The sequence below is a fragment of the Oreochromis niloticus genome, linkage group LG18, assembly GCF_001858045.2.
Source record: "Oreochromis niloticus isolate F11D_XX linkage group LG18, O_niloticus_UMD_NMBU, whole genome shotgun sequence".
NCBI classification, from domain to species: domain Eukaryota; kingdom Metazoa; phylum Chordata; class Actinopteri; order Cichliformes; family Cichlidae; genus Oreochromis; species Oreochromis niloticus.
The window spans coordinates 746,639-773,331 of NC_031982.2; the positions used below are offsets into that span (position 1 = coordinate 746,639).

At 45.7% G+C, this 26,693-nt stretch overlaps 1 protein-coding gene and 1 pseudogene across 4 annotated transcripts in view; both read right to left on the reverse strand.

Annotated features, from left to right (window-relative positions):
• The window catches only part of paxip1 (PAX interacting (with transcription-activation domain) protein 1), a 30,112-nt gene extending 21,506 nt beyond the window's left edge, over window positions 1-8,606 (reverse strand). For 2 of the 4 annotated variants that reach the window (XM_019346099.2, XM_019346100.2), the window contains exons 1-7: window positions 8,397-8,605; window positions 4,540-4,674; window positions 4,268-4,311; window positions 3,892-3,955; window positions 3,627-3,737; window positions 3,284-3,359; window positions 1,761-2,282 (exon numbers count right to left, since the gene is read on the reverse strand). In XM_019346099.2, coding sequence (XP_019201644.1) covers window positions 1,761-2,282; window positions 3,284-3,359; window positions 3,627-3,737; window positions 3,892-3,955; window positions 4,268-4,311; window positions 4,540-4,674; window positions 8,397-8,477 — 1,033 coding nt within the window. In that variant the 5' untranslated portion in view covers window positions 8,478-8,605. Of the gene's footprint in view, window positions 1-1,760; window positions 2,283-3,283; window positions 3,360-3,626; window positions 3,738-3,891; window positions 3,956-4,267; window positions 4,312-4,539; window positions 4,675-8,396 lie in introns of all 4 variants that reach the window. The other 2 variants (XM_025900393.1, XM_019346098.2) reach the window with 2 other exon arrangements.
• A 989-nt stretch (window positions 8,607-9,595) lies between these two features.
• On the reverse strand, window positions 9,596-13,828 carry LOC112842897 (uncharacterized; annotated as a pseudogene).
• Between the last annotated feature and the right edge of the window lie 12,865 nt (window positions 13,829-26,693).

The following is a 26,693-nucleotide window of genomic DNA, read 5'->3' on the forward strand; positions in this document are numbered from 1 at the left end:
CACTTGGGCAGTGCATTTATTGAAGCATATAATGTGTTTTCTGGATACACTGCTGTTTTTTCAGCATTCAAAGATTGATGGCACCGTGCCAGAGCTGGCTATGAATTTCAGATGGATCAGTCCTTAACACAAAAGTTATCAATAGTTCTTTTCATCTTTTCTTATTACCCACAGCTACATCCACTTCTGTCAGGCTTAGGCTGCTCACTAGGGCTGAGTATCATCACTGATTTCTATAATCCATTCGATTCCGGTTCTCAAAGTCCTGATTCGATTCAATTTAGCCTCAGACAGTCAGAAATATTATAATTCTGATCATTTATCAGCACTGATACATGTGAGACTTGATCAGAATTGTGAACATCACAGCAGATGCCTTTGTGTCAAAGTAACTGAGAATAAAACACAGAAAAACATGAAGGAGATTTTCCTGGTCTGGCGTTTTATAGCAGATAACCTTAAAAATATTCTGCAATATTCTGCAATTTTGCATAATTTTAAGAAGTTTAAATTTCTTCAGTATTGAACAGCAGAAATTAGGCTTTCTTGTCCGAGGTCATTTAAGTGAAAAAAAGAAAAAGAAAAGAAAAAGACCGCGGCCGACAGCGCTGTAAACTGGGTAGACTGGTGGGTAATAAGCTAATGAATAATGCAGAAAACAGAGATTTGAGACAGCAGCTCAGAATCTAGCGCAAAAAAGACGGAAACACAGCGCGGACCCGACGCATCAGAATCGCTAAGCTCCGACAGCGTGTCCGTGTTCGGGCCGTGGGGTGAGAAAGCCGAGAAAGACAAAGCTGATTCTAATGCGTCGGGTCCGCTCCGTGTTTACGTCTTTGTGTGGAATCCGTTAATGAATTGATATCGCTTTATTCAAGCTACTCACCTCTCTCTTCCACCTGCACTTTCAACTGGACCACGGCCAATCAGAGAGGTCCCGCCCCTGACTATCTCTGATTGGTTTAGTCCACGATAGGGGCATAATGTGTGTCTGTTGTTGACCACACGGAGAGTTGCAGAGATTTTTTTTTTTGTTACCCGAAAATATTTGGTCGCACCGGTGCGACCAAATATTTTTTTTTTTAGTCGCACCACTGAAAAATTTGGTCGCATTTGCAACCAAATTGGTCGCACTCTAGAGCCCTGCATTTACAGGACCTATTCTCAATGAAGCAACTGAAAACGCAGTGCTTCGGGCAGCACCGTATACCTCTCTGCAACCAATTTCCTGCTAATGATTGGCTACAACTGTTCACAGAATATGCACTTTTCCCCATCAACATGTGGTTGCCGGGAATCGCTGACGGGTCCAGAACCAATGGAGTTTTAGGAATCGATTCCATAGCGGCTATCACCAGTTTCCAACAACCACTAACTGACTTGTCAGGGAGGACTGATTTTCCTTGTGACTGGTGGTTACCAGGTCATCACAAAGCAAATTTTTAGGCCCAAATCATTAATTGCTGCCTTGAGGAGACTGTTGTTGTGATTTGGTGTTACATAAATGAAACTGAATTAACCTGATTTATATGAGCCAGAGGTCTCTCACTTTATAACTGTTTATGTTGGCAAAGGATGTGAAGCTGCACAAATCCAATGCTCTCTCTGTTGCGCACATGATGCATTACAGTGGCTTAACAGTGTTGCATTAATTTTTATTTCCACAAATACTTCCCATACTATCTGACATTTCTCAACACACAGTGTGCAAGAGAATCTAATGCAGGCCTGAGCTGAAAATGAAGCTTTTAAAAACCTACCTTGCTGTACGGAGTGAGCGATGGCGGCAGCAGCAGAGCGAGCCTCTGCAGGCACGGCACCGCCACTACCGGGCACAGGAGGCACATTCGCACATAAGTTGATCAGCCCACTGCCTGTGGACGACACTGGGTCTTTGATGCCGGGTGGCCCACTCCGACGCCTGGCTGTACCAGTTGTAATAGGGGGAGCTGGGGTGACCACTTCAGCTGGCGTCCAGTTGAGGTTGGTGCCCTCCTTCTCTGTGGAAGAGTCGTCGTCGGAATCATCAAACATCCGTTCGCTGCGGCGCTCGGGTTTGCGTGGAGAGGTCGGGGAGACAGAATTCAGTCTTTTGGGTCCCGGTCGTCTGCGGGGGCTGGACTCCTCATCTGATGAGCCACCACTGGACAGCCGGGATCGCTGGGGGCTGTAGCTTCCATCAGAATGATGGTTGTATGACTCTGATTCACTCTCCTCCTCTTCCTCTGGCTCCACATATGTGAGTCTGGGGTGATAGAGTGCCTCCTCCTTCCTGGCTTTATCTTTAAATGGTGAAGAGAGGGACAGGTTATTACAGATCTTCTGACTGACTTATAATGGCTCACAGTGATTACTAGCACCTCCATTATTGGTCAGAATTTATAGATTATTAAAGTTGAATAAAGCTGGGCATACACTGTGCGATTTTTTCAGTCGCGTTATTCAGCTTCTGCTCAAACAGCACGATTGACTCGCAGGGGTTATAAGTTCGCAGGTCACGATTCAGGGTCTCACACTATACGGCCCGATGCTCTGATGCGACCTGAGTGCTCACACTGTGCGTCCATAAAAATGAAGGTTATAACAGAAAATCTGTCGCTCGCTCTCCCTCTCTGTCTTTCACTCACACAGACACGCACACCACCACCATCAACTTTGCTAAATAGCTAATGAAAAACATTGATCAGGCAGCTGTGATTGAGCAGCAATGTAAATCCAACTGTTTTCATGGTTGTTGTGGTCGTGATAATTTTGTGAGGCCACATCGAAAAGGCTCGGATGAGCTTTCCAAAGTTCTACAAGTGCCTCCATCGCTTGTGTCCAGATCACAAGCTGCACTGCTGTGCTACTCCGTCTTTTTCACCGACATTTATGTGTTTGCGTGTGCGCAGTGTGAGCGGCTGCGGTGACACCCTCACGACGGTCGTGAGGATTTCAAACAGGTTTGAAATCCTCCCGACCAAGCGATTGATGATCGGGAGCTGGTCGTGAGGTGTTAATCGCTTCTCGTTACCCCACGTATACTACACGATGCACGACACACGATGAAGGCGAAACTCGGGCCGATCAACAAAACGGTCGCACGACTCAAAAATCGGCTCAAAATGGGCCAAAAATCGCACAGTGTATGCCCAGCATAAGGAAAATGAACTGATACAGGAATAAACTTTCTTTTTCCAACAAAAGTAGTGAAAATGCCCCGTTTCTCAGCAATTTAGTCTTTAAAGCCTTTAAAAGAACAACTTGATAAAACGCATCATTAGACTGCCTGCACTGATGTTACCTTTAACAGAATCTGTGATCCAGTCAGGGGTGACAATCTTGATGCCGGAGTGCTTCAGAGCACACTCAAATTTAGCCTGGAGACAAAAATACATACACACACACACACACACACACATATATATATATATATATATATATATATATATATATATATATATATATATATATACATGCAATCAAATACCATCTGTAGTGAAAATAAATAAGTGAACCTATGAAAAAGTCAGATATGACTTTTGTCAAGAAGAAAGTAGCAGCTAACACCATATCAGCACCGATGGTAAAGAATGAACTGTGGCACCAAGCTAGTTTAGATTCAGCTCAATGGAGCGCACACTCACCCCTTTTGGTTCCTTCAATACTAAATGAGTGACCTTCTTGTTTAGGTTAAGCTGGCATTCTCCTCCATAAAAGGTTATGTAAGCCCACAGGGCATTGAGATCATCAGGAAGCTGTGTACAAACACAACAAACAAGCTTCACATTTTTCAAAGTGAGTACAATACCACCGAACATATACAGTGCATGTCTACACACCTGATAGTGACCCTTCTCATTTTCTCTCTCTCTCACACACACACACACACACACACACACACACACTTACTCTGGGAAGACAAGCTGTGACACCAAAAAATATCTGCCCCGATTCTGGCGAGAAGCCAGTAACTCTGTGATGTTCTTGGTTATGGAAAAAGTAAGAAAGGGAGAAGCCACTCTTATTTGACAATTTGAGGTAACAAGTCCATTCCTGTGAATTCATATTTGCCTGTTATTACCAATATGGTTACGTTAGTCTCTAGGAACAGACTGATGTTTAAAAAAAGGATTTGACCAGTAGCTGATGCTCACATTGTTGTGAACTGTTTTTGTTTTTCATAGGTCTAGTTATTACCCTTCAGTACCAATCAATGAATTAATATTGATTTATGTATTGGCAAACAGCAGTCTGAGCTGTGCTGGTCTGGACAACGGAAGGATACGGTAACAGGTCTCCACATCGGACTGACAGAATGACCCAGGATGGCTGAAAAACAGAAGTCAAGCAGAACTGTAAGTCAAAGGCTGACAGCGTGTCTGTAAGCTGCTGGTACAGACTCAACCAGAATGCATAAATGATCAGGCAGAAAAAATACTGCTGTATGACAATTTTATGGCAGAGGAGCTAGAGCTGTCTCAAAAGTTATGTTGTTACACAATCAAGTGAGAAACAGAAAAACTTGGAGTAGTGAGTATGTTGTAACACAACCCTTACCTTGACAACAGGAAGGTCAAAAACCTCTCTTGACTCGCCCACCTCAGGGTTGTCCCCATCCTCTGCAATGATGTGAGTGGCCAGTGCATTGTAGGACACCTCCTTTGCTTTTCCTGCTTTTAGCAGCTGCACCACCTAGAGTACGAGCAGAGAATTCCATCAAGTCCCACATCAGCTTGGGGACTATACATTATGAAGTTACATCAATTTAACTAACTAACACAGACACTGTGGGAGCCACAACTTCACAAAGTTATTTCGAACTAAATAGGTCAGAAGGATAAGTGTGGGTAAATACAGATACAAATACTGATATTCTTAATAAACTGTAGATGCTCTGAGCACAGTGTTTCCAACACAAAGTCTTGTGGAAGTATATTTTGTGATTTCTTTATCATCCATGTGAGAGTATCAGTGATTATGAAAGCTCAGTTGCTGCTAACCAGAGAGCTTTGATCTAGTGTTTCTCTACAGGCAGGCTGCTGTTGTTGGCTTTCTCAGTGTCAGTCAGCAGTCTCAGCTCACTCTCAGTCAGACAGGTGGCAACTCCTACGTTTCTGACTGCAAAGAGGTGGACACTTGGTTTTATTGTAGCTCACCAATGTTGCTTAGGAGAACAAGGACTACCAGCTAAAGTCCAAGACCTTAAAGTCTATCCACACCAACTTTGGACAACATCCACATTATGAAAACTGAAGACTAATAGTCATCACCTTTTGGAGGAGGAGCACAGAGTCTGAGAGACAACTTCAAACTACCTTCACCCAGGCACCGATTCAGGGCAACCTCCAACATTTTAATGAGGAAATCTTATTGGCAAAGGAGCATTGTTTAAGCTGACGCCTGTGGCAACTATCTGGCAGTGTGAGCACTTATCTAAGAAGGCCCATCCCTGACAAACAAAATTGTGACTAGTGGATTTCAAAGGCTGTAACGCTTCAATTAAACTTTGCATCAAAGATTTGACACATTTCATTTATATCTTGATGCCTATTTTTATCACTGGAACTATTTCCACACATTCTGATCTTGGACATGATCCCTTAAGAGACAGCAGTGTCAGATCTGTTGCTGGCAGACCAAAAACCTTGCTGGTTTAGGGTGTAAATGTCAGCATATTATCGTGACTGTAAATATGTGCAAAAATATATTTGTTCAATGCAATCTTCAAGACTAAACCGCCATTAAAGCTAGAGCTGGGCGATAAAACGATAACGATATGTATTGCGAAATAACTTTTTCTCGATAGAAAAATTAAACTATTGCGATAGACCTCATCTCTCTTGTCCTCTTAAAAAAAAAAGAAAAGAACAGCCAATCCAAATTAAGTAGCGCAGAGCCGAACCAATCACAGCCGCAGCGTCACGTCACATGACTTGTTACGTACAGCACAAGCGCCAAGGCGCACATGTGTATTTGTTTTTGCAGCCGGGCCGCCCAGGTAATGAAGGAAATGAGTTTGCCGACTAGAGAAAAATCAACCGAGAGCGTGAGCGAAGGTTACCGAAGAAAAAACAGATGATAGTTCCAATGCTGGAGAGCTTGTCGAACGGAAGGGCCACAGAAGTTCCGTAGTGTGAAGGTATTTCGGCTATTTCAAGTCTGACAAAAAACAGAGTAGCGCGCACTGTAAATTGTGCCGAAAGCAAGTCTGGAAATACAATAAAGCGGTGCATGCTCAGTCTCTGACTGAAAGCGCTAATTCGTCATTCGGCTTTTGTCAGACTAAAGTAACTGTTAAAACTGTTTGAAAAGCTAAGCTGTACAACAAGGAGAGATTGATGCTACGTCCACACGTACCCGGGTATTTTTGAAAACGCAGATTTTTCTATGCGTTTGCACCTTTCGTCCACACGTAAACGGCGTTTTCAGTCACTGAAAACGGAGATTTCTAAAAACGCCTGCCAGGGTGGATATTTTCGAAAACTCCGTTTTTGCATTTACGTGTGGACAAGAAAAACGGAGAAAACGCAGCGTCAAAGGTGTGCGCCTTTTTTGACGTCACACTGTGCGCCACGTTATTGTTTGGGTGAAATGAATTTCTACAATACTGTTACTGTTAATTGTACTCTCTGCAGTGTTTAAATGCTTACATATACACACATAGTTACTGTCCCTCCACACATACGACTCGGTTCTGTTTCTATGCCCCATCTTTGTTTACTATTTCCTACCGAGGCTTCTAGACTTCTGATTGGCCAACATTTCTACACGGTTAGGAATATATCGCCACCTGTTGCTTTGGCATGTTCCTAGCAGTGTTTTCCTTCATTTCTGCGTTTACGTGTGGACGGGATTATTTTTTAAAACGAAAACGGAAAATCTCCGTTTTCAAAAATACCTGTGTACGTGTGGACGTAGCCTGAGAATTTCCTTTTAGTTCTCAGTTTATTTGATATTGACAAAAGTTAGTCAATTTTGTCTGTTCTTCTGTAAAACGACCTAAGATTTATTTTTAGAATTAAAATTTTGTTTCTAAGTGGAATCGACAATTTAGTGGTCTGTTTTGTTTGTTCTATTTTGAAACTTAAACGCTTTAGCGGCTGCCTTTTGTGTAGTTTACAATATTTGCCTTTATCTGAAACTGAAGTCTCATGTTCCTTAAGTACATCTACCCTGTTGAACTTATTATGGGAAATAAATATTTTAATTAAAACAAGCTGCTAATTATTTCACATTTTACTTGTGAGCAACGGCACATTTAAATCTTACAAATATAGTTATTTGGCTTATATCGTGATATATATCGTTATCGCCTGAAATGAAAAAAACATATCGTGATATGAAAAAATCTTATATCGCCCAGCTCTAATTAAAGCCCCTTCGCACTGGCTGAAAATTGGTCTGTCACATCCCTTAACATGGACTGCATGAAGCACTAACAACCGATCATTTAAGAAATGAAAAAGATGAGAAGCCCTGTGCTCCACCCAAATCTAGTGTTAATATTAACATGTTTGATAATAATATTACAATTATTACCTGTGTGCCATAATAAACAAAGACGGAGCTGGTTACTGTAATTTTTCAGTGAATGATACTGATATAAGAAAAACTGAAATACTTTTTTTGATAAATTTTTTATCTCTCCTACCGTGCACAACTTCATTCTAAAGGAAGACACGGCACTGTCCACCACACCTCTCTGCTCTGAATAAGTGTAACTGAGCCTTTAACCGCAGCCAGACTTCAACACGACCCACTAGATTTTAGAATGTGAGGTTTTGCTTGGAGCAATCCCAATAAGACATCAATCCATGAGAAGACCGTAAAAGATAATTGTATTGTTTGTTCTCGGTGCAGATTCAAAGCGTCTGGATAGTGCCATTTGACAGGAAGGACAGCTCTTTACCACAGGTGTTCAGTACCAACGAGTGGAATTGCGGACACATGCGCAGTAATGGGCGAATAACAGAGGAAGATGCTGACAGTCATAGGTTGATGAAAAGTAACACAATACACTGGCAGTGCAGCGTTTCACTGCTTATCAAAAGTGCCAAGCAATATTACTGAGGCTAATCGTTTAGAAAAAAAATGCTAACAAGCGGCAACAGCAAGCCTGAGCCTCACAAACCGCAAGCTAGAAGCTAGCAGCTAACATGCAAAACTCGCAGCTAGTGCTAAAGGGCTGCGTGAAAGTGCAGTTTGAAGGAGCTTCTGCACAAAGTATTCAGTGAGCGAGCGTCACTTGAAAGTCTCAAGCACCGTTACGTGGGCTCACAGAGGTCAGCTAAAGACAGCTCAAATACTTAGCTACTACTTAGCTTCTCTTGCATCACCTGCTTTACAGTCAATGACTCTAGCTAGTTAGCACAGGCTACCAACTTGGCTAAAGCTGCTAACGTCCAGAACCTCACCTTTTGATCAATATCCCCAACCACGTAGAATTTGACATCTTTGAAAAGCTCATCGGAAACCTTGATCTCTTCTTCAGACATGACTGGCCATGAAGGTCGCGGCACTGTATGATTCAAAAACAGCCAGAAGCTCAAAGTGTAAAGTGCCTGCGCTGCAGCAGCTGATTACAGAACACCGGACACACACTAGCGCCAAATCGCTTAGCGCGCCTTGGACTGCAGCATTATGTGCTTGCTGAGGGGGGTCTGTCGCAAATCAACACTTCTGTATTCAGTCGCTTTGGTTTTTATATCTCTCTAAACATTGCATCGCTAAATGTAATTTATCGTAAATATTACTGGGGTAAAAGAACTCATATAACAGAATAACGGCGACGGGAATTTACAAATATGTTTTCAAATAGACACATAACCCCCCTGTGACGTAAAGGTTATTGTTTTGATCTAAACGTGAAACCAGATTATCTCAAACAGACTGAGCTGGGTTGACTTTAGGACAAATGCAATAGAATGCTTCGAAAAACGACAAACACACACACAAAAAAGCCTGACCGTGGAAAGCCGTTGAGAACCAAATAAAAGCATTCATTTCATCCTATATTTAATACTACCAACAGAATAAACTGTCATATCAAAAATATTGATATAAATATTGTGGCGAGCTCAGTCACGAAGGAGACAAAGGTGTATTTGGGAGCACCCGTTTATTTTATAACCGGCCCAGAACACTGCCGCTACCACCCTCCTCAGCGCGGCAACAACATAAACAACAAAAAAAGGCGCTCTCTCACCGGAAACACAGTGCCGAGAGAGCGGTCACTCGTCACCATAACAACATGACAACAAACACATAACTGTAATAACAGAACAAACCCCGAACAGCCCTGGCCTGCTACATAGCCCCCACCTAAGGGGTCAGTCGTCCCCAACAGCCCCATTACCCCACACAAAGTCCTGTAAGTGTCCGGGTGCCTTCTTCTGGCGCAAGTCACTCAGATCAGAACCTGGGGTGTCACCAGCATCCCCTGCCCCGGCGTCTGCCGGAGCGAGCGGTCGGTACGGTGAAAGCCTGTCCCGGTGCAACACCACCATGCGCCCGGGCCCGGCATGCGGATACGGTACACCACTTCCGTTAGCCGCTCCACGACCTCCGCCGGCCCTTGCCAGTGACTGCACAGTTTGGGGACACTCCTCTCTTGCGAACCGGGCAGTACACCCAAACCTTGTCGCCAGGCACAAAAGCCTCCCCCCGGCACTTGGTGTTGTAGGCCCTTTTCTGTCGTACTCCGGCGCTGGCCTGGGCCTGGCGGGTATAGTCGTGAACCACCTGCAGCCGCTCCCTCAGCCTCCTGTAGTAGTCCATCTCTGGCCCACCGTCAATCTCCGGCTCGGGGGGGACCCAAACACCAGATCCACAGGCGTCCGGAGCTCCCGCCCAAACATCAAAGCGGCAGGCGTGCACTGGCTGGACTCCTGAACCACAGTCCGATACGACCAAAGGACCAGGGGCAGATGTCGGTCCCAATCCCGCTGGTGGCGGCTGGTGAAAATGGCGAGCTGGGTAGCCAGTGTGCGGTTAAAACGCTCAACCAAGCCGTCGCTTTGCGGGTGGAGCGGTGTGGTTCTTGTCTTCTCCACCCCCAGCCACCGGCAAATCTCCCCGAACACCTTCGATTCGAAGTTGCGCCCCTGGTCACTGTGGAGCTCAGCCGGGACCCCAAAACGGGCGAACATCTCCTCCACCAGCCTCTCTGCCGTCGTCGTCGCACTCTGGTCCGGCACCGCGTAGGCCTCCGGCCACTTTGTGAAATAGTCCATCGCCACCAGCACGTACCGGTTCCCTGACTCCGTGACGGGGAAAGGCCCTAGGACGTCCACTCCCACTCGCTCCATCGGGGCCCCCACCAAGTACTGCTGAAGGGGGGCAGTGGAGCGTTGAGTGGGGCCCTTCTGCGCCGTGCAGGTGTCACAGCAGTGCACGTGAAGTTCCACATCCCGTCGACAGCCAGGCCAGTAGAACCGTCCCCTGAGGCGGCGGAGAGTTTTGGCGTTCCCATAGTGGCCTGCCCCCACCGAGCCGTGGACAAGCTCAAGCACCTGCCACCGCAGCGACTGAGGCACCAACAGCTGCAGGAGATCTCTGCCCTGACCGGGGGCCCGCCATCTCTGGTACAGGAGGCCGTCGTGGGTCTCCAGGTTGTTGTGCTGGGAGTAGTAGGCCTTCACCTCGGGCTCCTGACCCGACACCCCCATCCAGTCTGGGCGTTGCGCCGCCTCCAGCCAGGCCCCCACCTGACCCAACGTCGCGTCGGCCTCCTGCTCCCGCTTCAGCTGCTGCGTTGTCAGTGGGAGCCACCCCCTCCGCTGGCTGTGGCCTGAGCAGTAGCCACCCCCAGGGCCTCCTGAGCCCGCTCCTCCTGTCGCAGACAGTAGCGGCACTCAACGGCCATGCAGGGCCGTCTGGAGAGGGCATCAGCGTTGCCATGCTGCCGACCTGCCCGATGCTGGATCTCGAAGTCGTAGCCCTGAAGGACCTCCAGCCAGCGGGCCACCTGACCTTCTGGGTGTTTGAAGTTCAGGAGCCAGGTCAGAGATGCATGGTCAGTGCGCAGGAGGAACCGGCAACTGTGCAGTTATGGCCAGAAGTGCCGCACCGCTAGCACTACGGCCAGCAGCTCCCGCCGGGTCACGCAGTAGTTCCTCTCGGCTCGCCCCAGAGCACGGCTGAAGTATGCCACCACTCGTTCTCCGGCCTCGCCCTGCTGGGAAAGGACCGCCCCGACTCCTACATTGCTAGTGTCAGTGTCCACAATGAAAGGTTGCCGGGCGTCGGGGTAGGCCAGAACTGGGGCTCTGGTGAGGGCCTCCTTCAGCTGTGCAAAAGCCGCAGCACAGGCATCACCCCAGCCAAACGGCTGGCCCTTGTCAGTCAGGTGGTGGAGGGGGCTGGCTATCGTCGCGAACCCCTTGATGAACCGACGGCAGTAGGAGGCTAGGCCCAGGAAGCTCCGCAGTTCTTTGACGTTCGAGGGAGTCGGCCAGTCCCAGACCGCAGCCACCTTTGCGGAATCGGTGGCGATACTTTGAGCGCTGATCACATGGCCCAAGAACGTAGTCTCTCTCGCCAACAGCTGGCACTTCGCAGGGTTGAGCCGCAGCCCAGCTCAACGGATGGCGCTGAAGACCTCGCTCAGGTGAGACAGTGCACTGTCGAAGTCGCCACCGTGCACCAACAGGTCATCCAGGTACACAACACAGCGGCTACGAGGGATGTTCACGAGCACCCTCTCCATCAGCCTCTCAAACGTCGCTGGCGCATTGCAGAGCCCAAATGGCATGACCCTGAACTGCCACAGCCCCTGTCCAATGGTGAATGCAGTCTTAGGCCTTGCTTCGGGGGCTAGCTCCACCTGCCAGTAGCTGCTGCGTAGGTCGAGGGAGCTGAACCAGCTGGAGCCGGTAACGTAATCCAGGGCCTCGTCGATCCGTGGAAGCGGGTACGAGTCCTTCTCGGTGACTGCATTGAGACGGCGAAAATCCACGCAGAACCTCGGGCTGCCATCCTTCTTCCCCACCAGGACCACGGGTGCCGCCCATGGGCTGTTGGACGGCTCGATCACCCCAGCCGCAGCCATCTCATGGATCTTTTCCTGTGCCACCTGCCGTTTGGAGAGGGGCAGCCGGTGTGGGCGCAGACGGATGGGTTGAGCAGAGCCTGTGTCGATGGTGTGCTGGACCAGGCCCATCTGCCTGCAGTCTTTGTCACTGGCGGCACAGATGTCCACATTCTCGTCCAGGAGGCACCTCAACCGCTGGCACTGGTCAACGTTGAGACCTACGCTGCTGCGCTGCCACAGGTCACCAACAGCCTCGGTTGTCTCGGTCGAGGGAGATTTGTTGGGCTGAGAGGCCGGGGCTGAGGTGCGTAGAGATGACCCGGAGCCACCGGCACCCGAAATCTGCTGAGCGGCAGCCGCCCGACGCCTGTCTCGTCTGGCTCGGGTTCCCTCCGCTCGCTGCTTTTGACCGCACTGGAGGGCAAGAGTCTCTGTGCCAAGAGTGATATCCCGCTTTGCGGTGTTGACGCAGGCCCCCCAGCGGGTCAGCAGATCAAGGCCGATGATGCACTGGTCTTGAATGTCAGCAAGCCAGAAGTCGTGCACCAGCTCCAGGTCCTTCACTCGGACCCGCAACGGTTTCTTCCCCCGCATATCAGCCCTCTCACCCGTCACCGTCATCAGCTGGGTGTCGGTGGGCGACCAACCCTTCACCAATGGCCCGGACGTTCCAGGGAGCACGCCAGGTCGTATCAGGGAAATGGTGGACCCCGTGTCCACCAGGGCCTGGCATGGCAGGTCCTCAACACAGCAGCTCAGGTAGAGTCACTTGAGGTGCCCAACTCGGCCCACCACCGTGCATCGTCCTTGGAGGGGGGCAGGAAGCTGGAGCGGTGGTCCCCTCACTACACCGCTCCCTCCCTGTTTCCCTGAGGCTGCGTAGTCCTGGTCTTCGGGGCAGGTGCTGGGCAGTCACGCGCCACGTGGCCAGGCTCATCGCACTGGTAGCAGCGGTCGGTCGGTCGACGGGGACGCCTCCGGGGCACCGAGGGTTGCAACTGGCATATCTCGACGACCTCCCCTCCCCGTCGCAGTCTGCGACTCTGATTTGGGGGCAGTTTGGGGGGGCACCTGCTGGTTAGGTTGCGAGGTGAACACCAGCTCGGCCCTCTCAGCCTCAAGGAGCGCCTCACGGAGAATTTGAGGCATGGCCAGGCGGACGTGTTGACGTAGTCGCTCTGGAAAAAGTCCTCGCAGAAAAGCATGCAGGCTAAGCTCCTCACGGGCTGCTGCTGGGAACTCTGGGTAGCCACGACGAGCATGCAGCAACACGTCCGCTGCAAAGGTGCCCAGGCTCTCCCCCGGCCGACGGCTCCGGTTGGTCAGCTGCTCTCTGCTCTGATCAGTGGAGTGCCGCTGCCCGAATCGCCTCTCGAGTGCTATGGTGAGGGTCTAGAGCTCATGCTGCTCTGACGGGGCTAGGTCAAGGAGTACCTGCAGTGCATCTCCTTCCAATGCTAGCGCTAAGTGTGTAGCAGCCTCTTCGTCGCTCCAGCCATTATGCCTCGCGGCTAGCCATACTTGTGAGAGGTAGGGCTCTAGCGGGGTTAGCCCGTTGTATTTCGGTACCTTAGCTGGCGTTGCAGGCGTCACTGCTCGCTGTCGGGGGCTCGGTGTGTCGGTCGACAGAGGCAGCCCATGAAGCATTGCCCTAGCGTCTGTCGCGATGGGCCGCCACCGCGGTGCGCTCGCACCGTCGGGACCTGTCGGGGGACTTACATGGCCGCTCGCTTCCTCTCTCCTCGATCGCCAGCTTCCCAAGCAGCGGATGCTCTCCTCGACAGCTTGCTCCAGCCTCCGATTGTCTCTCTCCATTATGGCGAGGGTGAGCAATCCCACTTCTGACACCAATGTGGCGAGCTCAGTCACGGAGGAGACAAAGGTTTCTTTGGGAGCACCCGTTTATTTTATAACCGGCCCAGAACACTGCCGCTACCACCCTCCTCAGCGCGGCAACAACATAAACAACAAAAAAAAGGCGCTCTCTCACCGGAAACACAGTCGCCGAGAGAGCGCGTCACTCGTCACCATAACAACATGACAACAAACACAGAACAAACCCCGAACAACCCTGGCCTGCTACAATATTATTAAATAAACACTGTTAGTGGAATGTTTGGGGATTGGCACATGGAAGACCAAGAACCAGTTGGGAGATGTCAAATCCGAGAAATCTTTTAGGAAAGAATAACTCAACCTAAAAACAGAAAATTCAGCAAGCTCCAATGCTTTTAATCGAGGACAGATGTCCTGTTTCAGTAAGCAACATTAGTAAAATTAGAATATGTGACAGCTCGGCAGCCACATAAAAGTTAAATTTTTGTATTGGATATTTATTTATTTATGTTTTTATTTTTTACAGACTGTATCAAACATATCCATGACCCTATCTGTTATGGTGTTAGGCACTGTAAGATGTTCTAGTCCAATATACCCACCTCCACACACCCCAAGTCTTGCTCTTTGTGTCTTTTGAATTGTAGTTCAGCTAGACTGGTAGTATGGGCATGTGTGCGTAATCAGTCTACACGCACATATAATGATATACCATTGCAGAGATGGTATATCAGAGATGCCCAATGACATGGAAGGTGATTGCTGTGTTTGGAAAAAATGACATGTTCTGCAGGAAACTTTGACAAAAAATCTTTATGTTGGTTTGTCTAGTGTTTTGGCTCCTTATTGGTATTGCAGCGCTGACAGCGTTTTTTTCTGAGTGGTGATACAGTTTAGGAGTAGAGCGCCCACAGTCCAAGTATTAAATGTTCTGTCTTGACAAACAGTCCATATGTTTGAGTTTCATGCCAGAAAGGCTGAGTCAATTGCTGGCACAAAGCTTGCCACCTTGGAGGAGGTGGTCGGTGACAGAATGCTGGTAAGACTACTAGCAATCAAGGATGACTCCCACCCCCTCCATAACACACGGACAATCTGAACCTTTTTTCAGTTTTTATTAGATAGGTACAGTGAAGACTTGACAGGAAAGTGGAGGAGAGGAAGACGTGCGGCAAAGGGCCATGGCCGGCTGCTCTCAGTCACACGGCATATGATCACCCGCTCATCCCACTGAGCTAAACCGGTGTGTTAATATTATATATTATAATATCTCATTACCCAGTTGAATCCATCTCCCCATTAAAGTGGAGTAATGAATGGTTAGTCAGGCACAGCTATGGGTATATGGTCAGCAATAGTCCTGATGAGTATTAATGGATCAGATTTTAAGTTTACCCATTACTCTTTGAAATAGGTCGCAGTTACATGATATAAAAGAACAACGAAGCATAACACAAAACCATTACTTCCTGTTTGCACGCACTGTTCTTTGTATGTAGTTTTGACTGTTTACTGTGTTTTTAATTTCAATTCAATTCAATTCAATTTTATTTATATAGTGCCAAATCACAACAAAAGTCACCTCAAGGTTTTATTTATATTGTACAGTAGATAGCACAATAATAAATACAGAGAAAAACCCAACAATCATATGACCCCCTATGAGTAAGCACTTTGGCGACAGTGGGAAGGAAAAACTCCCTTTTAACAGGAAGAAACCTCCGGCAGAACCAGGCTCAGGGAGGGGCGGGGCCATCTGCTGCAACCGGTTGGGGTGAGAGAAGGAAGACAGGATAAAGACATGCTGTGGAAGAGAGACAGAGATTAATAACAGATATGATTCGATGCCGAGAGGTCTATTAACACATAGTGAGTGAGAAAGGTGACTGGAAAGGAAAAACTCAGTGCATCATGGGAATCCCCGGCAGCCTACGTCTATTGCAGCATAACTAAGGGAGGATTCAGGGTCACCTGATCCAGCCCTAACTATATGCTTTAGCAAAAAGGAAAGTTTTTGAGTACTGATTTTGGAATATGGCTTATGGACTATGACTATGGCTGATGTTAACTTAACAGTTGGGTTAACACATCCACTTTGTATTGTCTTTGTCCTCTCTTTGTTTATCGTACCGTTAGCATTGTATAGTTATCATTATAGTATTGTATAGTAAGTAATTAGTACCTTTTTATCCCTTAATTTTACTGAAATTTAGCATGTTATTTATTTGTAATTCCTAGTTTTATATCTCTTGGAGATATATCTTTTATATACTTATAAATGCACCATGGGGGGCTTGGGGTGAAACAGCATTTCGGTACACTGTATACTGTGTATACTGCTGTATTGACAATAAAGCTCTTGAATCTTTCTTGTAATAATTTGGAACAACAAAGCCAGCTAGCAGTGGTTCTCTAAGGTAACACTACAAGAGTTTGATTCATTAAGGGACCAAGGGATGTGATGACCGCTGCTGCTAAACTGCAACAGAAAGAGTGCATTCCATTTTCTAACACCAGAATTTATGGCCCTGTTTTGATGTAGAAGTGTCAGGCTTTTTTCTTTTTTTTTTAATTTAATTGTTATTGACATTTAGGAATCACTGTACAGTATCATGCGCATCAGCTTCAATATTTGATATCCATCTACATGTCTTTTTCTTTTTTTTTAACAACAAAAACATCCATACAAAAGCAGAAAAAAGAAGAAAGTAATAAGAAAAAAAACCAAACACATAAACACTTAGGGAGTGAGATTTAATTACCAGTAATATAAATAATATATTATCTAAGGTTAACAAAGTCAGAATCTGGCCTCTGTGTTATTATGTAGTCCATCCATTTCTTCCAATGTGATACACACAGGTCCGTCTTGTAGTTCACCTTCATCTGCTGTCATTTTCTCCATCCTGTAAATGTCCATTGTGACGTCCATCAACATGTTCATAGTTGGGCTCTCACATGAAAGCCATTTTTTGTGAGGGCTTTTTTGCCTGCCACCAATAAAATATTAAACAAATATTTTTCGTTCTTTGTCCATCCTTCTGGCATATTGTTGTCCACTCTTCCTGCGTTATATCTATTCCTCCCTCCATTGCCCATTTTGTTTTAATATATAGGGTCGAGTGTGATTTCATGTTTTATAACCCATTATACAAGCCAGAGATAATGTTTCTATCTTTATTTGAGCTGTATGTCCTTTCAAATAAGTCCAACAGCTGTTTGCTTAATTCAGCCTTAGATTTTATCTTTTTGCTGACAAAATGCCTCATCTGTAGGTATCTATGAAAATCTTGTTTCTAATGAATATTTTTCTTTAATCTTTTCAAAACTAAGTAGTCTACCTTCCTCCATTACAATACATAAAGTCGTTAATCATTTATTTGTCCAATCTTTGAAACTAGAATCCAGCTATCTAGAATCTAGTGTCAGCCTTAAAGTTTTGCAGCTTCTGGTGCCATCTCTAGTGCAGGTAGACCATCCCCCTCAAATTCCCCCGAGGAGAGGTACCGAGAGTTTGCAATGACCTCCAGGCTGGGCAGAGAGCAGCCAGTGATCTTCTGGGCTGTGTTGATGACCCTCTGCAGTACTTTCCTGTCTGCAGCTGAGCACCCTGCATACCATGTTGTTATGCCGTACATTAGGATGCTCTCTATGGTGGCTCTGTAGAATGTCACCAGCAGCCTCACCTCCAGGTTGTTCCTCCTGAGCACTCTCAGAAAGTTGAGACGCTGCTGGGCCTTTTTTTTTTTACCACCGCTGTGGTATTTGCAGTCCAGGAGAGATCATCAGAGATCTGCACGCCCAGAAACCTCATGGAGTGTACCCTCTCCACACAGTTCCCGTGAATGTAAAGTGGGGCCGGGTCTGCTCTGCCCTTCCTGAAGTCCAAGATAAGTTCTTTAGTTTTCGTGGTGTTCAGTTGGAGGTTGTTAACTGAACACCACTCAGTCAGTCTGTTGACTTCATCTCTGTAGTCCGACTCATCCCCCCTTGAGATGAGTCCAACCACTGTGGTGTCATCCGCGAACTTTATGATGGTGTTTGAGAGATGGGTAGGGGAGCAGTCGGATGTGTAGAGTGTAAACAGGAGGGGACTCAGAACACATCCTTGTGGAGACCCGGTGCTGAGTGTGATGGTGCTGGACAGGTGGGGGCCGAGTCTAACAGACTGTGGTCTATTTGTCAGGAAGTCCTTGATCCAGAGGCAGATGGGGGTGGAGAGTCCCAGGTGAGACAGTTTCTGGACCAGGATCTCCGGGATGATGTGATTGAATCCTGAGCTGAAGTCCAGGAAGAGCATTCTCACATAGCTTCCTCGGTGCTCCTGGTACCATGCATCTATAACTTTAATTGCTAAAAAGGGGAAGGATCCAGGAGAGTGTGCATCATACAGGCCAAATTACTCCTGACCGCTGACTTTAAAATTTTAGCTAACGTGCTGGCCCATAGGCTGGAAAAGGTCATGCCAGCAGCCTACTACAGTGGTCAACCTTGAACACAACTCCGGTCGGTTGAATTAATTCCATTAAAATGAACATTCTTTTTAAGTTTGTACATTTTTTCAATTAAGGGTCTGAAAGAAAGATTTGTCTTTATCCTTAAATCTTTCTTTGAGACCCTTGATTATTGAATTACTCCCCACATCTGGAAGGGTAAACGACCTTGAGTAGCTAAATTGCATTTACAGAAACCTAAAATAGCTGGCACTCCCCAACTATTGTTTTTACTCTCGGGCTGCCAATATTTGTTCCCTGACCTAAAATCTGGGGAGGATGTAGGCGCCAATACTTGGCTGGCAATGGAGTTAGACCTGACTCTGTATTTCTCTCCCCTCCTTTCTGGGTTCTTCTCTCTCTTTATATATTGATAACTTCACATCTAACATAGTAATTTGGCACTCCCTCAAGGTTTGAGGGAGCCTCTAGGCTCAGTTCAGAAGACATTTTAATCTTAAAAACTCACTCAAAAGCCCCATTCTATCAAATCACATATTCCTCCCTTCAACTTTAGATAACATGTTTCAGCGCTGGTATTATCTACTTTAAAGATCTCCTTATACACAACAAACTAGCAACATTTGTGCAGGTGTCTGCAAAATACGCTCTTCCCAAAACTAACTTTTTTAGATACTTGCAACTCAGACATTTCTTGCAATTCCACCTCTCCAGCTTTCCAGAAGCTCCAGCTGCTAATTTACTGGATGAGCTACTTAGTTTGCAACTATCAGGCAAAGGTATCTCCTGCATTTACAATAAACAATGCAGTGCAACTTCAGGTCTCTCCGAGGGCCTCAAATCCACATGGAAAAAAAAGAGTTGGATCTCTCTATCAGATGATGTTTGGGATTGAGTCCTCACTTTGGCAAATTCCACTAGTCTCTGTTGCAGCTGCCTTGCTGACTGTCTGCAGATGCTGCTTATTTCCCTACCTGAGAAAATTGTTCTAGAGACTGATCGACACTGCTCCAACCAAGACCACCTACATGTATCACCAGATAGGGAAGAAAGAGAATGGTAAAAAGATGGCCTACAGCCCTATGATGACACCACAGCTATCTGTGGTGTCATCGTTTAGTACTGAAGTGTAATACAATAATGGCAGTTATGTTAAAAGCCCAGACAGGAGAGAGATAAGCCTGATGTATTAGCAGAAAAACACAGTACACTGTGTTTTGTAAATGTTATATAGGACTGTAGCATCAACAGGAGGGAAATGATAGAAAAATGATTAAAGTCATGCAACACTATTTAACAGTAAGCTGAAGGGAAGTGTCTCTCTCTGTCCTCTTCTCAGGCCTTGTTGTGGCTCCTATGCTATCTACTATCCAAAGCACAATTAGATTCATGTACTTGTCATGGTTTGCGAGGGAAACCGTGTGGAGATGAGGAGTGTGGACCCACCGCAGAATTAGATGCAGGAAGTAAGTTTTATTTAACATAAACGAAGTACAAAACAGAAGCGAGTATGGCATGAACAAAACTAAGGAAAACCTAAACTGGGAAAACTACAAACCAAACCTGAACGTGAGGAGACCGAGGCTGAGAAAAACACAGGGGAAGACCAACAGGAATGAGACGCTTATGAAGTACTGGTGAGACGCAGACGCTCTGACAAAGAACAGAGGCAAACACAAACTAATATACACACAAAGAAACAAGGAAATAGCACACAGGAGGGAGACACAGCTGATTCTAATTAGACGAGACTGGGAGGAGGTGAACCAGAAAACATTACCATAGAACCAAAAACATTAGACAAAACACAACGGAGGCACAGGAGAACACTAAACACTGGGAATAATCACAAATAACCCAAAATAAACAAAACCACAGAATATTAATAAACCTAAAACATAAACACAGATTCTGGACCATGACAGGTGTAATCTTTAAAAAAAAAAAAAAAGGGGGGGGGGGGGGGGGGGGGGCAGTTATTGTACCCCAAAAAGGACAAAATTATTACAAACATTCAAAATGACAAAAACAAACTATTTCAACAACCAAGTGGGCCCATAAAAGAGGTCAGCTTAACAAAACATAACTCAGCAAGCTGACTTCCCCAAATAAGAGACAGGGGTCCGTTCTTCATACCTCGCTTACTACATCCAAGATCAAATCATCGCGCCAACTTTGAGCTCGCTAATCCGGTTCTCCGAACACACCTGTTGTTGACGATTAGTATAGCTGGATGAAGTAATCTGAGATCACTGGGTGGCTTAAAAGGGGCTACGCATCGATAGTAGAAACATTGATTGGCAACCCTGTGATTGGTCGGCGAAGATGTCGAAGGAGCGCGCTCAGTATTTCACGGCAGCAGACCAAGAACTCTTGATTGAGGGATATCAGGAGTTTCAGAGTCTAATTAAAACGCAGGGGAACACTGCAAAGGCTGCAAAAGCAAGGAGAGAGGGCTGGCAGAAAGTTGCTGACAAATTAAACTCGTAAGTGATCCATGATATTACATTATATCATGTGATATTATATTATACCACATTATATTATATTACATCATATCCTCTTTCACATTAGAGCCACAACAGGACCCACTAGAACATGGGGACAAGTAAAAGTGAAATATAAGAATATTCTACTGAATGGTAATATTTATCACTTATATTGCTTTTAGTCTCTTGAAAAGAGACCCTGAAATAATCTGTTTGTTTGTTCATAACAGCAACCAAGAAAAGGGCAGAGCAAATAAAGACAGGTGGTGGTCCTGCACCCACTCGTCACACCCCGGCTTTTTGTACTGTGACATTTATTGACATTGTGGGTTTTTTTGTGTGTAGTTTTACATAACACTCCATCACTTTTACCTGTTCCCATGCAAGGGGTGACTGAAGCATGCACAGTAAGTTGGGAGATATATATATATCTATATATCTAGAGAGAGAGAGAGAGAGAGAAAGAAAGTAAATAATACCCTCACGGGAAAATCGATATCTCTCTATGAGCACACTGTCGCGCTGAGCTAAAGGATCCTGTCTATCCCGCAATATACGCTAAATTCTGAAAACTCTCCTTATCAGTCTTGCACCTTCCGCAATGGGTTGCTCGCGTACAAACGGACAGGATATGGCTGCGACAGACTTCCCAAATGCACCTTCGCTTTTATAGCCGTGGTCTCTCATCTTGATTACACGAAGTAATTATGTGTGCCTATGACAAGAGGCACACATATTACTATTCCTCGGATTTATTATTCTTATTATTATTATTATTATTATTATTATTCTCCATCTTCCGCCTAAATTTCGGCACGTATCACGCCCCGCAGTTTTGAGAAAAGCTTCATATATGTTACCTCATTTTGTGCGGCTGGATCTGGAATGGTGTGCTATGACTTTTGGTGTTTATGACTATTATAGTTTTTAAAATATTAATATTTTAGTGAAAATTTTCCCGCGCTCCTCTGCCAAACAGTTTTGACAATAGGGGTACATATGTTACATCATTTTGTGCGGCTGGAGCTGGGCTAGTATGGTGTGACTTTTGGTGTTCATAACTTTTATAGTTTTTGAAATATTTAGATTTTAGTGCAACTTTAGGCCAATTTCTAGGCTCCTGAGAAAGATTCTGCTTTTGGCACCATAGAAACAGACTTCATTTGTGGTGGGTTGGCTCTCTCTAGTGGTATACCGGGAGTAGTACGGCCTAAAGGGTGCCATGCTTGGTGAAAACTACATATCCCACAATTCATAGCATGCCTCTACCGAGTCAAACAATGGCGGACACCACTTCGTTTTATATGTCTTTTATTCGTGTTTCTAGGTCACAAAATACACTTTTAAGATATTTTCAGGCGAGAATGTAGGTGTGTAAACTTCAAATATCTGCTCGTTTTATCAAGACATCCCATATTAGCGACAATTCTTTTAAGTGTTGCTGATAGCCGGCTAGCTAGCTAGCGCCGCTAGCTTAGCTAGCTAGCGCCCCTTCGTGAAAAACCACCCAGGCTTGGCTGATAGTGAGGTGGGTAAAATTTGTTTAATCGCCCGATCGCTCGGCAAGGGTCTGTGTCTTAGCTGGACTTATTTTTCGTTTATATGGGCCGATGATGCTGGTCGATGTGGAAAAAATAACTGAGTTGTTTGGTGGTGGAGCTACAACAGAGGGCAGCTACCCACCGGTGTGTGACAGAAAGGACATGCCGCCAACGAGACACATGAGGCCGGGCAGGCGATTGCTAACGCGGTGGTCAATCATGGATCAGGGAAAGCGAAGGCAGGAGCGTGAGGTGAACTGAATTTCAGGTAAGAAGTTATGACCTGCACTCTATTTGGGTCAGATATAAACCGAGTTTAGGTGTAGTTTATTTAGCAGCAGTTCTCTTATGTGTTGCTGATAGCCGGCTAGCTAGCTAGTGCCGCTAGCATAGTTAGCTAGCACCGCTAGCGACCCTTCGTGAAAAAGCACCCAGGCTTGGCTTATATTGAGGCGGGTGAAACTCGTGTCAGCACCCGGTCGCTCGCCGACAGTATGTGTTTTAGCTGGACTTATTTTTCGTTTATATGGACCGATGATTTATTTATTTATTCATTTTAGTAACGGTATAAACAGTGAAAGGTGGTGGATTGGCCAGATGTAAACTTCAAATATCTGCTCGTGTTACCAAGACATCCCATATTAGCTCTGATGTTTTCGGTGCCTGCAAAGAGCTAGACAGGTAGCTAGCTAACCCGAGCTGGCTGTCTTTTGACTCAGGGTCATAGCTGGACTTATTTTTCGTTTTTATGAGCCGATGAGGGTTTTTTTTTAGTAACGGTACAAACAGTGAAAGGCAGTGGATTGTCCAGATGCTGGTCGATGTGGAAAAAATAACTGAGTTGTTTGGTAGTCGCTGACGCGGAGCTACAACCGAGGGCAGCTATCCACCGGTGTGTGTCAGAAAGAACATGTGGGGAACGAGGCGGCGAGGCGACCGCCGATCAACAGGTGGTAGATCGTGGATCAGGGAAACCGAAGGCAGGAGAAGCAGGCGGCTGCCGGTCGGAGCGTGAGGTGAACTGAATTTCAGGTAAGAAGTTATGACCTGCACTCTATTTGGGTCAGATATAAACCGAGTTTAGGTGTAGTTTATTTTTGTTGTGCTGACTTTTTACAATCAGTTACAATAACTCGTACTGCGTTCTAGCTAGCACGACAGAGTTTCTATACAGCTGTGTGCGCATGGTGAACTTTATGACAGCCTCCCCTGTCATTCTCTCGCCTGTTGAAACTTCAGTCATGAAACTGATCAATGATCGGCGTTTCTCTCTTGTTTGTTTATCGCGCAAAACAACAGCAGCACCTTTAAGCTTGATCAGCTGTTGTTAGAATTCATTTGCTTTTAATTTCTGGTATCAGCTGATGTTTGCTGGAGCTACAGCTGTAAAAACGGCAGATGTCCTTACTGAATCATCAGAGCTGAACTGGTGATGGAGAAACAGGTTTACCCTTTAGGTGACATGAATAAGTTGAAGGGAAGTTATGAACTATTTTTGAGAGACAAATACAGGGAGTGCAGAATTATTAGGCAAGTTGTATTTTTGAGGAATAATTTTATTATTGAACAACAACCATGTTCTCAATGAACCCAAAAAACTCATTAATACCAAAGCTGAATGTTTTCGGAAGTAGTTTTTAGTTTGTGTTTAGTTTTAGCTATTTTAGGGGGATATCTGTGTGTGCAGGTGACTATTACTGTGCATAATTATTAGGCAACTTAACAAAAAACAAATATATACCCATTTCAATTATTTATTTTTACCAGTGAAACCAATATAACATCTCCACATTCACAAATATACATTTCTGACATTCAAAAACAAAACAAAAACAAATCAGCGACCAATATAGCCACCTTTCTTTGCAAGGACACTCAAAAGCCTGCCATCCATGGATTCTGTCAGTGTTTTGATCTGTTCACCATCAACATTGCGTGCAGCAGCAACCACAGCCTCCCAGACACTGTTCAGAGAGGTGTACTGTTTTCCCTCCTTGTAAATCTCACATTTGATGATGGACCACAGGTTCTCAATGGGGTTCAGATCAGGTGAACAAGGAGGCCATGTCATTAGTTTTTCTTCTTTTAAACCCTTTCTTGCCAGCCACGCTGTGGAGTACTTGGACGCGTGTGATGGAGCATTGTCCTGCATGAAAATCATGTTTTTCTTGAAGGATGCAGACTTCTTCCTGTACCACTGCTTGAAGAAGGTGTCTTCCAGAAACTTGCAGTAGGACTGGGAGTTGAGCTTGACTCCATCCTCAACCCGAAAAGGCCCCACAAGCTCACCTTTGATGATACCAGCCCAAACCAGTACTCCACCTCCACCTTGCAGGCGTCTGAGTGGGACTGGAGCTCTCTGCCCTTTACCAATCCAGCCACGGGCCCATCCATCTGGCCCATCAAGACTCACTCTCATTTCATAAGTCCATAAAACCTTAGAAAAATCAGTCTTGAGATATTTCTTGGCCCAGTCTTGACGTTTCAGCTTGTGTGTCTTGTTCAGTGGTGGTCGTCTTTCAGCCTTTCTTACCTTGGCCATGTCTCTGAGTATTGCACACCTTGTGCTTTTGGGCACTCCAGTGATGTTGCAGCTCTGAAATATGGCCAAACTGGTGGCAAGTGGCATCTTGGCAGCTGCACGCTTGACTTTTCTCAGTTCATGGGCAGTTATTTTGCGCCTTCGTTTTTCCACACGCTTCTTGCGACCCTGTTGACTATTTTGAATGAAACGCTTGATTGTCCGATGATCACGCTTCAGAAGCTTTGCAATTTTAAGACTGCTGCATCCCTCTGCAAGATATCTCACTATTTTTGACTTTTCTGAGCCTGTCAAGTCCTTCTTTTGACCCATTTTGCCAAAGGAAAGGAAGTTGCCTAATAATTATGCACACCTGATATAGGGTGTTGATGTCATTAGACCATACCCCTTCTCATTACAGAGATGCACATCACCTAATATGCTTAATTGGTAGTAGGCTTTCGAGCCTATACAGCTTGGAGTAAGACAACATGCATGAAGGGGATGATGTGGACAAAATACTCATTTGCCTAATAATTCTGCACTCCCTGTATAAAATATTTAGCTTTTATTAAATAGTTATCTGAATCTTACAACCAAAGTTTGTATAATAATACACAAGATTGGCTGTAGACCATTGTTCATCATTCAGAACACTGTGTAAAAATAACAAAAAACAAAAAGTGAATGCAAAAGTGCATAAATATTTATTTTACGTGTTTGATATGTGTGTGGCGGGGCGTGGTCTGCAGTGCCGCTGCAGGGGAGGTGGACCCACCTGAGGGGCATCTGCAATCACACCTCTCGGGCGTAGTCTGTGCTCTCTCGGCTGTTTTTTGGGTGTGTGTCGGGCTGTGAGTTGAAAAGCTACAGCTGGCTGGGAGGGTACACCAACCATGTGTGAAAAGTGGTCCATAACGTACTGGTTCAAAGTGTGTTCGTGCAAACATTGTCGGGGTCTGCCGTGGTACAGAGGGACTTCTGCTTATGAACCTGTGTGCACAGCGTCTGCAAATCGGGGCTGTACAAAGTGACCTCATCTTTACCCAAAACTGTAAGCTGTCATCTGTGAGGCGCGAGCGGTGTTTGTTTTTACCATAATTCATGGTGGAGAATGGCTGCTCTTCTGAGTTTTGCTGTCTGTAGCCGTATGAATGGAAAACTACACAGATTAGCAGCGGCATAGGCACACATAAAATTTCTTCTGAAATTTTCGCTTTCTAGTTTACTATTACTACTCTAAAATATGAATTACATCTGACATAATCACATACATGACATAGCATGATTAATAGTACATTTCCCTTTTTTTAGGAAATGACCTGTATGTATCTGTATGAAATCAATAAAAGAATCAAATACTGCATTATCTTTAGTTACATTGATAATATTTATTTATGGAAAAACAGTGGAGAAATATCGCTGTTGCTTCGTATAAATGAAGCGGACATACCTGAGTGGCCGCGATCTAATCCTGTTTACATGAAGTAAGCCTGCTCCCAAGCAGGTTTACGCCTACGGATCTGTTGCTATGGCAGCAAGTCCCGGATGAGCTTCGGAGAACCGAACGATCCAAGATCACGCGAAATCGTCAACAATCAAATCCAGCTAACTTAGCGAGGTACGAAGAACAGGCCCCAGCTCCAGTTATAAAGCAAGCAAAACAAAACCCCATTGTATACTCCAAAGGTGAAAACCACAGAGATGATAGCTAACCATAATTCAAGGAGAACCCCATTCCCCCCTGCATGGTCACAACAGATGGTTAAGTCCAATTTATTGGCTTCTGCATTTAAACCAGCTCCACCCTCAGCCTCCTCTTTCGGCGGTTGGCATAAA